Source organism: Scyliorhinus torazame, chromosome 17, assembly GCF_047496885.1.
Source record: "Scyliorhinus torazame isolate Kashiwa2021f chromosome 17, sScyTor2.1, whole genome shotgun sequence".
NCBI lineage: Eukaryota > Metazoa > Chordata > Chondrichthyes > Carcharhiniformes > Scyliorhinidae > Scyliorhinus > Scyliorhinus torazame.
Genome location: NC_092723.1, coordinates 12,021,159 through 12,035,218, shown reverse-complemented (window position 1 = coordinate 12,035,218; position 14,060 = coordinate 12,021,159). Strand labels below are relative to the sequence as shown.

The following is a 14,060-nucleotide window of genomic DNA, read 5'->3' as shown; positions in this document are numbered from 1 at the left end:
TTTCCAACACCTTGCCCTCCCCGACCCATACACCCGAGATCACCCTATCTTGAACTTCTTGTGCCGGGAGCAACGGGAATTCCCTCACCTGTCGCCTCACAAAAGCCCTCACCTGCATATATCTAAAGGCATTTCCCGGGGGTAACTCGAACTTCTCCTCCAGTGCCTCTCGGCTCGCAAACGTCCCGTCGATGAACAGGTCCCCCATTCTTCCAATCCCCGCCCGATGCCAGCTCTGGAATCCCCCCAGAGGGGAACTTCTCATGAAAGGTGGGCAGGATAATAAAATATCCTGGGGCTGGTTTAGCACAGGGCTAAATAGCTGGCTTTTAAAGCAGAACAAGGCAGGCCAGCAGCATGGTTCAATTCCCGTATTAGCCTCCCCGAACAGGCGCTGGAATGTGGAGACTAGGGGCTTTTAACAGTAACTTCATTCGAAGCCTACTTGTGACAAAAAGCAATTTTTGTTTCATTTGCATTCAAAATATCACCAAAACCTGTACACATATTGCAGACTTTATAAACCAACATGCCAATCCTAGCCAGGTGTGAAACGGAGGGCACGATTTTGCGGCCTCGTCGCGTCCGACTTGGTGTTTGAACCAGGCCGCTGAATCTCGCGGGAGGTCTCTTGTGAGATTTGCGACGCTCGAAACGCCTCGTAAGATTTAACGGAGTCTCGCGGGACGTCGCAATTTGGATCTCTCCCTCACTGGACGTGACACAGGTCAGCGTATTTAAACGAGCTATTAGTCTCATTTAAATATCCTTTTGCAGGATTCTCCCGGACTCTCCCGGTGCCCTGGACCTAACGGCCGTGCCTGAGAGTCATCGCCAGGATGCCATTTAGTGCTGGTTTCTACAAACGTGGACCAGTCATAACGGCACCTGGAGTGGGGGGTGGGGTGTCTCCCAGGCCATAGGAGACCCCCAAGTGGTTGGGGACATGGAGGGTGGCACCCTGGCACTCCCTCTGGCACTCTGGCACCTTGGCACTGCCATCCTGCACCCTGGCTGTGTCACCCGGGCTCCAGCCACTGAGAAACGCCCCGGTAAACCCGCCCCAAACCGTACATAGATGTTTCTGGTTAAATCGTGCCGGGAGTGTCTAACTGTTGTGCCTGGTTTAGGAAAAATGTCATGGAGTAAATAACAAAGGGAGAAATTAGGAGCATTTAATGGATGCAAATCGTTATTGGAATGTGGAATGCTCAAATGGAATAAGTTGACAAACAAATTCAATAATAGTTTATCAAAGGGAAGGAAGCAAATGAATGAGTGTTTGAGGGGAGGTCAATGAAAAGCAATTAACCGGGAGCTCTTTCAGTGAACCAACATACAAGCGATGGGCCGAATCTCCTCCCTGTGTGCTTTAACATCCTATCATTACAGACAAAATTGCAAATTGCCTTGTCCTAAAAATTGAAGTCTCCAGGCCCCATAAAATGATGCCCCTGGTTCTGAAACAAGGAAGACTTTAGTCAATTTGAATGTGGCAGTTGTATTTTCTGCAGCGTGAGAGGAATACGTTACCCAATGATTGCATTGAGAAATACCAAAATGAGCAGCATTTCCTCTTGGAGGTTGTGAAAGCTGCCAAATCAACACCATTTATTTCATACATTAAGTAATTAATGTATGAATGAAACAAGTAATTTAATGAAATACTCTCAGCCAATTGTCTTTAGTGCACACTGGAGGGTTTGGGGGTGCGTGTGGGTGGGGGGGGGGGGGGGGATGGGGGATGGAGAGGGAGTGTCCCCCAACAGGAACATGGAACATTAGAACTAAATGGTCAGAAAACTGCTGGCAGGTTTGACGTATTCACGGCCAGTGGGTAAAGATTCCCAACATTGCAGCAAGCTTAGGAAACTGAACCCAAGTGGCAGGAAATGACCGTTCCCAATATTAACAAGCGGCAGTTCCATGCATTCACGTGAAATTGATGACAAAAAGGGGGATATCTGGATTGTGGTCCACAATCTGAGCCCTGCAAATAGCCCAATAGTAGCTGTGTACCACCAACTCTCAGGTACAGGAAAGAAAGTTAAATCACCAATAGCCCACTGCCGACGATCAGCAGCCTCTCAGTTGTGACCAGTGAGGGGGAAATTACACAGAGATCAATGATACCAACCAGGCGTTTCTTCAAGCACTGCCGTTCCATTTCACAATGATGCTCTCTCAGTTGACTACAAGTGAAAATGAGGTGAAGCTGAATGCTATTCCCTCGTTTCAACAGGACCTGAATATTCTTGTGAAGTTTCTTCAACGGAATCGCCAACATCGACACATTCCACGAGAAGAAGTTCCTCGAGCAAACAAAGCGAATCTTCAGACTCCAAAAATGATGAAAGGTACGATGTTCTCATTACTGCCGTTATGAATGACACTGCTTCTATGTCAGGGGCCAAATGCCCTTTAACCATTTAGATCAAAGCAGAAAATGTTGTTCATTATTTCGGAAAGTAGCTCGCCAGAATGGAAATGGTGGCTGGGTTCACATTGTGCTGTTGGGTTCGTTTTCGGGTGAAGGTGACATTTTTTGTTGTTGGAAAATACAAATAAGGGGTAAAATTCTCCTCTCTGGGACTAAAACTCATGGCGGAGGTGGGGAGCAGAGCTTATCCCAGTGGAGACACCAATGGGAAACCAAGATATATCTTACATTCCCAGTGTGATTAATTATGCATCCAAGAGTTTTGCACCATCTTCCTTGGCAAGATGGGCTTGAGGGCATGTGTCTCACCATCATACCCGGGTGTCATATTGAAAATACGCCCAACTTACCACTGGATCAAGATGATTGACCTCCTGAGGCCTGAAGGTGGACCGTATCTAAGACACTGAAGCTGGAAGATTCGCCTGACAGATATTTGCCCCACCCAGTGCTGCGGTGTTCCAGGCTCTAGGGTCACTCACGGATTCCATGCCAACCTCTGACGGGCCTTGCTCAGTTTCTGGTTCTGCACCCCACATTGGGCCAGATGTCTTCTGGGCCGGCGTGTTTTCCCGCTGGAATCACGGAGAATCGGACTGGGAGGGGGAAGATTCCGCTCAGGCTTTCATTTGCGGGATGCAATTCACTTTCATCCCAGCCTCCAGCGAGGTTCCTGGGGGGTCGGAGAATCCCCGGGGGGGGGGGGGGGGGCAGCATGAATCCCGCCCCGCCGCTCCGACGCCAGCTGCCATATTCTCCGGCACCGGGTTTCGGGCAGGAGCGGGGATCACGCCACGCCGGTTGTGGGCCGTTGGCAGCGCCCCCCCCGCCCCCCCCCGGCAATTCCCCAGGCCCCGATGGGCCGAGCAGCCATCGGTTTCTGGCCAGTCCCACCGGCGTGGATCAGACATGGTCCCACACGCCGGGACCTGGCAGGTAAGTTGGCTGGTGCAGTCCTGGGGGTGTGGGGCGCAGGGGGATCCGACCCCGGGAGGGCCCCTCATAGTGGCCTGGCCCGCGATCGGGGCCCACCGATCTGCAGGCGGGCCTGTGACACTCCTTCCTTCCGCGCCGGCCCTTGTAGCGATCACCCATGGCTGGCGCGGAGAAGACACTCCCTTCCGCATGCGCCAGAATACGCCAGCCGGTGGTTCTGCGCGTGTGCTAACTTGCTCAGTCCCTCCAGTGCCGGCCTAGCCCCCGGAAGTGCGGAGAATTCAGCAACTTCTGGTCAGCCCGACGCCGGAGTGGTTCGCGCCGTTTATTACGCTGGCGTCGGGCCAATCAGCCGATTCGAGAGAACCCCGCCTCTGATCTGTCATGATGGCCGCGATCGGAGGATCCCGCTGGAAACTCACGCTGGAGTTAAAACCAATTTTCATTCCTCCCTCTGAATTCCACGCTGGAGTTAAAACCAATTTTCATTCCTCCCTCTGAATTATCCTTCCCCGCCACCCCCTTCCCAAACCTGCCATTGACTCTGCCGAGATTTTCGAATATTTTGTTTTTAAAACAAATTGTTTGTTCGTTTATTTAATTGATGTTTGTGGGAATATGCTGTGTGCAGATTCAAAGCCACGTTTGTCGCATTATGGACGTGATTTTCCCACCTGCGTTGTGCCGGGAGCATCGTAGGAGAGGTCCCTGGGTGGTCATGGACAGGACAGGGCACTGCCAGGGTGCCTGTTGACACTGCCAAGGGGCGGGGACTGAGGGGTCCATGCCATGAAAGGGTGGGGTGAAGAGTGGGGGGTGAAGGGAGGGGCCAGAAGGGAGGGGCCTTAAGGTGGTGCATTCAGCAACTCCATAGTGGCTTGTGCTCACTGGGGGGTGGGGGGGGGGGGGTGATCCAATGCCCACAACGATGGATTGGTGTGGGGCATGGTCACCCTCATGCCTGGGTAGTAGGAGGAGGGCTCACATTAATTTTATTGATTGGGGGGAGGTTGCCCCTCAGGGGTTAAGCGTTGGTGTGTTGCCCTTGTCGGCGGGAGGGGGGTACATTGCCTGCGGGTGGGAGGTGTGAGGGACCCTCAAGCCCACTTTGAGATTGGGCACCCTTTTAAACCTTTCAAAATGGCGTTGTGATCTCTGAGGAGCCAGTCTTGTTGGTGAGTTTAGTTCCCCACTGCAGGAAACATTTCGAAGTGTGCGCGTATCCGGTGAGAAACTCTCCAAGCCCCAAATGTGCGGCACGGTAGCACAGTGGTTAGCACTGTTGCTTCACAGCCTCAGGGTCCCAGGTTCGATTCCCGGCTTGGGTCACTGCCTGTGCGGAGTCTGCACGTTCTCCCCGCGTCTGCGTGGGTTTCCTCCGGGCGCTCCGGTTTCCTCCCACAAGTCCCGAAAGACGTGCTTGTTAGGTAATTTGGACATTCTGAATTCTCCCTCCATGTACCCGAACAGGCGCCGGAATGTGGCGACTAGGGGCTTTTCACAGTAACTTCACTGCAGTGTGAATGTAAGCCACCTTTGACAATAATGATTATTAAAAAGAAATGACTTAAGTGTGGATGAATACAAGTCTGGGGGCGGATTCTCCGTCCCGTATTCCGGTCAGCGCGCCCCCACCAGCAGCGGGATTCGCCGTTCCCGCAGCCAGCCAATGGGGTTCCCCATTGTGGCTACCCCACGCCGTCGGGAAACCCCCGAGCGTGGGTGGGCTGCCGGCGAAGTGGAGGATCCCGCTGTGGATCTCACTTAATACCCCAACGGGAAACACTACGCCAACTCGCCACAGTCATTTTTTTGGATGGATTGTGCCCTCCAACAGGTATCAACAGGATTCAATTGTCTGTAAAGAGCTTTGGGATGTCCTCAGTTCATGAAAGCCACTTTGTAAATGTCTCATCTCTGGACACCCCTTCTCATCTTCCTTTAATTATTTCTTCACCTAATGGGAAAGGATCAATTGTGCCCCCACACTGACCCTTTCTCATTCTCTGTATCACAGTCTGATTTACATCGTGCTTGGTGTGCTGGGCGCCTTTCTCATCGTGTTTGTTGCTTCTCTACTTTTGTACCTGCGGCAAATCAACAAGGGTGAGTTTCTATTTCTCTTCAGTCATTTCTTTACGTGTCAGCAATTTGTCACAGAATATAATGAATACATAGTTTGTCGGATGAATCAACAATCGCCTATGACTGTGGCGTCTTAATTCTAGCCTGTACAAATTCTACATGGAAGAATAACTGAGTTGAATATTGACGAACAAAATGTTTTTGAAGCAATTACTTAGAAATCAATGTGATGGAATTTGGATGTGTTCTCCACAGACGATCCGTTCTATCAGACGGTGAGGGTGAACCCTATCTCTATTTGTCATGAATATAACGTATAATAATCCGACCAATTGTTGAATCATGGGTGTGATGCAGATGAGTGTATCTACATCAATGTAGGTCAATGGAAGACTGTGCACATTAGAAACTCATGCTCAATCCAGAGACTTTAAACATATTGATCATCCCTGTCGCAGCCCTTTAAACAGCATGTTGTCATTTTTTAGGTTCCAATGGCATCCTGTGTCATCGAAGAGACAAGGCTCTTCATGATGATCAGGTAAGGATAATAAAGTTGAACATGAACAATGTTTCGAAATTTGAAAAACTGGGTGACACAGAATTTGTTGAGAATTTCATAGAATTTACAGTGCAGAAGGAGGCCATTCGGCCCATCGAGTCTGCACCGGCTCTTGGAAAGAGCGCCCTACCCAAGGTCAACACCTCCACCCTATCCCCATAATCCAGTAACTCCACCCAACACTAAGGGCAATTTTGGTCACGAAGGGCAATTTATCACGGCCAATCCACATAACCTGCACATCTTTGGACTGTGGGAGGAAACCGGAGCACCCGGAGGAAACCCACGCACACACGGGGAAGATGTGCAGACTCCGCACAGACAGTGACCCAAGCCGGGAATCGAACCTGGGACCGTGGACCTGTGAAGCAATTGTGCTATCCACAATGCTACCGTGCTGCTACCGAATTTACGGCAGGAACGGGCCATTCGGCCCAACTGCTCCATGCAGCCTCCTCCCACCCCTCTTCATATCACCCTATCTGCATATCCTTCTGCCCCTTTCTCCCTTATGGGATTATCTGGCTTTCCCTGAAATGCAGTAATGCTATTTGACCCAATTTGACCTAATGGGCGTCACAGCAGCACAGTGGATAGCATTGTTGCTTCACAGCGCCAAGGTCCTGGGTTCGATTCTCAGCTTGGGTCACTGTCCGTGCGGAGTCTGCACGTTTTCCCCGTGTCTGCGTGGGTTTCCTCCGGGCGTTCCGGTTTCCTCCCACAAGTCCCGAAAGATGTGTTTGTTAGGTGAGTTGGACATTCTGAATTCTTTCTTTGTGTACCCGAACAGGCGCCAAGGGGATTTTCACAGTAACTTCATTGTCGTGTTAATGTAAGCCTACTTGTGACAATAATTAAGTTTATTATTATTATTCACCCACAGGGAAGGAATAAGGAACTTAGGAGAAACATTTTCACCCAGAGAGTGTCAGAATGTCTAATTCATTGCCATAAAAGATCAGTTGAAGTAAATATGATAAATACATTCAGGGGATACATTCAAGCTGGGAGAGAAAGGAATAGAAAGATATGTGGAAGAGGTTGGACAAAGAGGGGTAGGATTTTCTGATGACTCAAAGGTGAGTGGGAGGGTGAGCTGGGGGGGGGGGTGGATATGGAGATGCTTTAGTGTGATTTGGACAGGTTGAGTGAGTGGGCAGATGCATGGCAGTTGTTATGTTAATTGGATAAATGAGAGGTTACCCACTTTGGTACCAAAAACAGGAAGGCAGTCTATTATCTGAATGGCTATCGATTGATAGGGGGAATTTGCAACGAGACCAGAGTGCACTTATCCACCAGTCGCTGAAGGTAAGCATGCAGGTGCAGCAGGCAGTGAAGAAGTCAAATGGTATGTTGGCCTTCATAATGAGAGGATTTGAGTACAGGAGCAAGATGTGTTGCAATTATAAAGGGCCTTGGTGAGGCCACACCTGGAGTATTGTGTGCAGTTTTGGTCTCCTTATCGGAGGGAGGATGTTCTTGCTCTAGAGGGAGTGCAGCGAAGGTTTACCAGACTGGTTCCTGGTTTGGCAGGACTGATGTATGAGGAGAGATTGAGTCGGTTAGGATTATATTCGCTGGATTTCAGAAGACTGAGGGGGGATCTCATAGAAACCTATAAAATTCTAAAGATTGACCTCATCAAAGAGAGCTAAGTGCAGTGAAATCACAGGCTTGCGTGATTGGAATGCACTTAGTGCACTTACCTCTCGTTGATGTAAATAATTTGAAATATCTTCAATAATTTATAAACCAATATATAAGGATCGATAAATAGCTTTCTCCTCATAACAGCACAAAGCGCCATTCATGCTATTCAAAAATAAATGTAGCCTTCTTGTTATTTTAGCAATTGGCAGCAGAGGAAGAGAACATTGTGTATGCAGATATAAACCACATTGACAGGAACTCAGCGAGAACAGACAGAGAGGGAACTGTCCAGCTGACTAATGATGGAATCACATATGCAGCAGTGCAGTTTCAGAAGAAACCGTCCAGAAGGAGCAATGAAGTGTCCAGACATTCAGCTTACAACATGGACGGTGCCATCTACAGTAACATCACCATCCAGAGCCAATCAAAGGGAAATCCAAAAACTCCACAGGAATCCGAAATGTCAACTTACGCCAGCGTTATTAATTAGGAAATCCATTCAGCTGGTGCACATGTTGTTTATTGCTTCTTACTTTGCATCTCAGTTACGTTGGGCTGGATTCACCAGCACCTGCCACCAGTAGCAGAGTTCCTGATATGGCAAAGAATCCAGCGGTGGGAAAAGAATGGGATTGAGCCCCAGCGCCGTTCCGTTTCTGATATTCCGATCCCCTGCTGGCGGCAGCATCTAGGTTCGTGCCCCGCACAAGCTGGTGGATGCAAATGACCCATTTGCCTCCTATTAAAGGGCGGGCACCGGATTCTCCAAGCCTCCGTGATTCTTCAGTCCACTCGGCCGGAATTCACCCTGGCATGGATTGGTGCAAGTATTTCCCAGCATGGCCCTTACATGGTGAAACTCCCAGTGGCCCGAGGGGCTACGTATTTCAGGTAGCTGTCCCCAATGTCTATTGGGGGGTACCCACTAGCCCACAATGCAATTTGTGCCCACCCTCCTCCACCAGAGCCCCCCGCACCATTAGACACCCCTACCAGACATCCTCCCCAATCCTCTTTTTCTCAGAAGAAAGCACTTAGTGGCTTCTGATGTGGTCTGTCAATCATAGCTAGATATGAAGGGAAATGCAAATAATCGATCCAGACATCTGGTTGGCTAGAAGCTGTCAACCACAGACTATTAAAAGCTATTTCATCTTCGAACTGAATAGAAGCCTTGCACATTAAAGGATCTGAGGGGGTGTAAAGCCTCGTGATGTGGTTTTGGCTTTCCATGAAGTTACTGCTGCTGCTTTCTAGACATCTGTCTGAGGCAGCAGGTATAAGATACAGGTTAGTGCAAAAGCAATATTTCTTTCACTGTTTCAGTCTGGATGGCTTTTTAGCTTCCAGGTATGTGTGATTGATGGGGCGAGTGGGAGGTGTCCCCTGTTATGGGAGTTTTCTGCTATGGGGGGGTTCTCTGTTATGGGGTGTCCCTGTTCTGGGCGGGTTCTCTGCTAAGGGGGGTTTCCTTGTTGTCAAATAATCCCAACCGTGCAGGAGGAGGCCATTCTCCCCCTAAACCCGACCCACTTCCCTGCCCTATCCCCTGATTCCCGGAACTCCACCTAACCTTTGGACACTAAAGGGCAATTTGTCATGATGAATCCACCTAATCTGCACGTCTTTGGATTGTGGGAGGAAACCGGAGCACCCGGAGGAAACCCAGCCAGACTCGGGGAGAACGTGCAGACTCCGCACAGTCACCTGAGGCTGGAATCGAAGCCGGGTCCCTGGCGTGATGAGGCAGCAGTTATAACATTGTGCCACCATGCTGCCCTGTTACGGTGAGGGTTCTCCAATATGCGGGGCATTCCCTGTTGTTGGGGTGGGCTCTGTTATAGGACGGGTGTTCCTGATATGGGGGATTCCCTAATATGAGGGGGTTCCCTGAAATGGGGAGTTTTCTGATAAGGGGGGGCTTCCCTGTTATGGGCAGTTCCATGATATTTGGGGCATCCCTGCAATGGGTGGTTCCCTGATATGAGGTGGGGCCTCTGTTGAGGGTGTCTCCGATGGGAGTTCCTGGTGGGGTCTCTGGTGAAGGGGTTGGTGGGCAGATTGGGTCACATTCATGCGTGCGTTCTGTGTTGGGGTGGGGTGACCCCAGAGATTTCCGTGATGTGGGGGAGGGTAAGAAGCTCCTACTTGTCGTGGGGAGAGGGCAAGATTTACGTCGCTGGGAGCGGGGCTAGGGGGCCGGCGGCCAGCCGCTGGACCTCACTATCGAGCAGTTTGCTGAAAATGGCGGCTCGGTAGCGGGATTCATGATGGAATTGCAAGGGACACTGAATCACTTCTGGGCACCGCTGCCAGCCCCAATGCGAGGCAGAAGCGTTTCAGCTCCAGTGGAAGGACATATGGCGGGATGTACCAGTCGCGGTGTGCCCGAAAAGCAGCGCAACCGGCACATGTCAGGAGATCTCATTTCCGGCATCTACCTGGCTTGCCACGCTTCACGATATCTTACCTGATCTCGCAAGACGTCGTGATGTGAATCCCGCCCATTGTGGGTGGCATAACCTTCTGGAAAATCTGCATATTAGAGTGAGACAGCTGGGGACCTCCTTATAGTGAGTTGGGGCTTGAGGGAGGGATTCGGGGGTCACGTCAGGTGCTCGAGAGATGGGGTCACCATCTAAAAATGATGTCCCATTAGTGCATAAAACATAGGAGCGAATTAGGCCACCCGGCCCATCGAGTCTGCTCTGCCATTCAATTATGGCTGATATTTTTCTAATCCCCATTCTCCTGCCTTCTCCTCATAACCCCTGATCCCCTTTTTAATCAAGAACCTATCTATCTCTGTCTTAAAGGCGCTCAGTGATTTGGCCTCCACAGCCTTCTGCGGCAAAGGGTTCCACAGATGTCTCACTGTAGAAAACGGGGCTAAGTGCGGTTTCATTGGGGAGTTCCCCACTGACTCCCCTGACCTACCTGGATGGGCGTTAGATAGCGGGGTGTTTCCCGACACTCTGAGCGCTGGGAATCACCTGACTAATCTCGCACGCTATGGGTCTTTGTCCCCATTCAGGTAGATCGTGCCATTTCTTCCCGAATGGAGGATCCTACCCAATGAATTTCTTCTGTCATGAGTTGCCCACATGTTTACTTTTGTGAGATTCTTTATCTAACTTTGGAATTGTCTCCTCCATTCCCACTACTCCTCCCAGTTTGGTATCATCAGCAAATGTAATCAATTTACCTGGGGTTTGAGTCCAGGTTAATCAATTAAATTAGAATGGTCCCATAACCAAGGTTTGTCGCACCCCACTCGGTACTCATCACCTCCCCAGCCCCCAGCATACGATAATTTAACCACTGAATTTCAGTCGTGTCTTTGTTTGTTGTCCTCTTTCCTCCAATTCATAGATTCCTGGTTCAAGTCCCAGGCCAGAGTTTGCAAAAATGAAATGTTGACTCTCTGGTGAAGGATGGCTGGACTGTTGGAGCTGTATGACTGGATTCTCCCAAAATGGGATTATGTCCCCCACACCGGCATACGAACGCTGGGGTTTTATTCCAGAGGTTCCTGGAAAAAAGATCAGCTAATTCAATGGCCTGCAGGGTGCGAGCAGGGACCTGGAGTAATTCACGCAGCTTAAGCTGTGGATACGGGCCCCCGCATGTCTGGTTCGGAGTCTGCGCATGCGCACGGCGGTGGCCTCCAGCGGCCATGCCGAGCTCCATAGCGGACTCAGACCACGAAGCCAGACACAAAAATTAGACACCCCCGATCGGCCGTGCGCCCGAGCATCTAACCGCGCAGATCCAACCCCCAGTCAACTATAACGCCCCCTCCCCCGCCGCCGTCCAATCCCCCCTGCCCCCGATCAGGGCGGCCACGGACTGAGTCCGCAGCCGTCACGCCAGCATCCCGACTGGCAATAGGTGGTTAGTTCCGCGCCGACAGGAACTCGGCCGGCCGGGAGCGGAGGATCACTGGGCGGGCCTCTGTCGATCGGCCCCCAGCCGCGCGGCGTACTCCGTAATCACGCCCATTCTCGGGTCCCGGAGAATTGGCGGACCGGAGCCGGGACCGATTTCAGCGTGAAAGTGGATTCTTCGCCCTCGCGCCGAATGTAATTTCGGCACGGGGCTGCGGAGCATCCAACCCGTTATCTTTTGTTGAGATGAAACCAATCCCCCATCCGCGTGCCTGGGTGGATGTAAATGATCCCATGGCACTATTTTGAAGAAGAGTAGAGGATTACCCCCAATGTCCTGACTATCATTTATCCCTCACTCAACACCACATAAACAAACTATCTGGTTATTATCTATAACTATAAGTGTTCATTTGTTGCCTGCCTATTGGCTGCTGTATTTTCTACTTTACAACAGTGACTACACTTCAGAAGTACTACATTGACTGTAAAGAGCTTTGAGATGTCTGCTGATCGTGAAAAGCACTCTGTAAATGCACAACTTTCTTTCTTATCCGAAACACAAAAGGTTTTATAGAATTTACAGTGCAGAAGGAGGCCATTCGGCCCATCGAGTCTGCACCAGCTCTTGGAAAGAGCAACCTACCTAAGGTCCACACCTCCACCCTATCCCCATAACCCAGCAACCCCACCCAACACTAAGGGCAATTTTGGACACTATGGGCAATTTAGCATGGCCAATCCACCTAACCCGCACATCTTTGGACTGTGGGAGGAAACCGGAGCACCCGGAGGAAAACCACACACACACGGGGAGGATGTGCAGACTCCGCACAGACAGTGACCCAAGCCGGAATCGAACCTGGGACCCTGGAGCTGTGAAGCAATTGTGCTATCCACAATGCTACCGTGCTGCCCCATTTGAAGGGAACAAATTTGACTTTGCACCAAACCCTTGCCTTCAAGTCAGAAGGTCGTGCGACAACTCCAAGACTTGGTCATCCAATCCAGGCTGACATTTCAGTGCAGTACTGGGGGAACTGCTGCACTGTTACAACTGCCATTTCTCAGGGTGGGACTTTATAGTAAAATCCCTTCTGCTATCTTGGGTTAATATGAAAGATCTGGTGGTGCCATTCAAATAGTTCTCCCAGTGTCCCAGCCAATAGTTATTCTGCAACTAACATCAATTAAACAGATTATCTGGTCGTTCATCTAATTTTCGGGTGTTTTGCTGTATGGCAATTCGTTGCCGCCTCTCTATTCCAAAAATACTTCCGTGGATGTGAAAGGCATTTATAAATTGCAAATTCCTCTTTCCTTTCTTTTCTAACGCATTTAATTTGTCACTCGGATAATTTCTTATCAATTCCCAGGCCTCAATGCACAGAACTTTGGATCTGATTAATTCTTCAGCTAAACATGTTTTAAAATCACAGATCATAGAATTTACAGTGCAGAAGGAGGCCATTCGGCCCTTCGAGTCTGTACCGGCCCTTAGGAAGAGCACCCTACCTAAGCCCATACTTACACCCTATACCCACACCTCCACCCTATCCCTGTAACCCCCACCTCACCTTTTTTGGACACTAAGGGCAATTTACCATTGCCAATCCACCTAACCCGCACATCTTTGGACTGTGGGAGGAAGCCGGAGCACCCGGAGGAAATCCACGCAGACACGGGGAGAACGTGCAGACTCCGCACAGACAGTGACCCAAGCCGGCAATCGAACCTGGGACGCTGGAGCTGTGAAGCAACTGTGCTAACCACTGTGTTACCGTGCCGCCAGAGTCAACTGGGGAGATGTTATCACTCAATGATGCCACGGAAGTTGCTTAGGAAATGTCTTCCAACGTCACATCTATATTACTATTTATTTTGTTGTTATGCTTATGTGCACCAATGAAGCAGGTTCTGCAGTGACTCCAGAGCCTGTCTGCAGGAGTCCCACTGGGGAATGTCTGTAAATCCAGTAACAATAAAGAATGGCTGAAATATTGAATACCACTTTGCCTTGGTGTTTATAAAACTTGAGGGTGAGGTTAAAAATAATATTAATCCAGTTGCGGTAGAACAGGAGAAAAATAATTGGCCATGTAGCAAATGGGAGACAGGATGATGCCATCGGATTTCAGGGCACCCACTAAGGTTGCCAACTCTCCAGGATTGGCCTGGAATCTCCAGGAATTGAAGATCAATCTCCAGGGCAGAAGGATCTTTTTCTCTCATTTTCTTTGAGTATTTCTCTTTGCCAGATGTAGAAACATTGAAAATAACAAACTAAGGCTGTCTGATTGAAGTCAAGCATCATCCAATTGGGTATTGAATCTTTTTTGCTTTCCAATTTCCGTAGGAAGGCAATGCAGAACAAGGGTGGCTGTGTTGCCTGACTAATGGTTAGAGAATTGGACAAGTCATGCACTGAAACCTCCTGGAATCTATTTAATCCCAGTTGACAACCCTAGTACCCACTGAGAGCGAAGCCCGAAAG

The 14,060-nt window shown here is 49.9% G+C and overlaps 1 protein-coding gene across 1 annotated transcript in view; it reads left to right on the top strand.

The window, feature by feature from the left end:
* The window catches only part of LOC140394559 (Fc receptor-like protein 5), a 136,352-nt gene extending 122,781 nt beyond the window's left edge, over nt 1-13,571 (top strand). The window contains exons 11-14 of the mRNA XM_072481918.1: nt 2,243-2,357; nt 5,394-5,482; nt 5,950-6,002; nt 7,876-13,571. Of these exons, the coding sequence (XP_072338019.1) occupies nt 2,243-2,357; nt 5,394-5,482; nt 5,950-6,002; nt 7,876-8,169 (551 nt within the window). The 3' untranslated portion in view covers nt 8,170-13,571. The remainder of the gene's footprint in view (nt 1-2,242; nt 2,358-5,393; nt 5,483-5,949; nt 6,003-7,875) is intronic.
* Nucleotides 13,572-14,060: the final 489 nt, after the last annotated feature.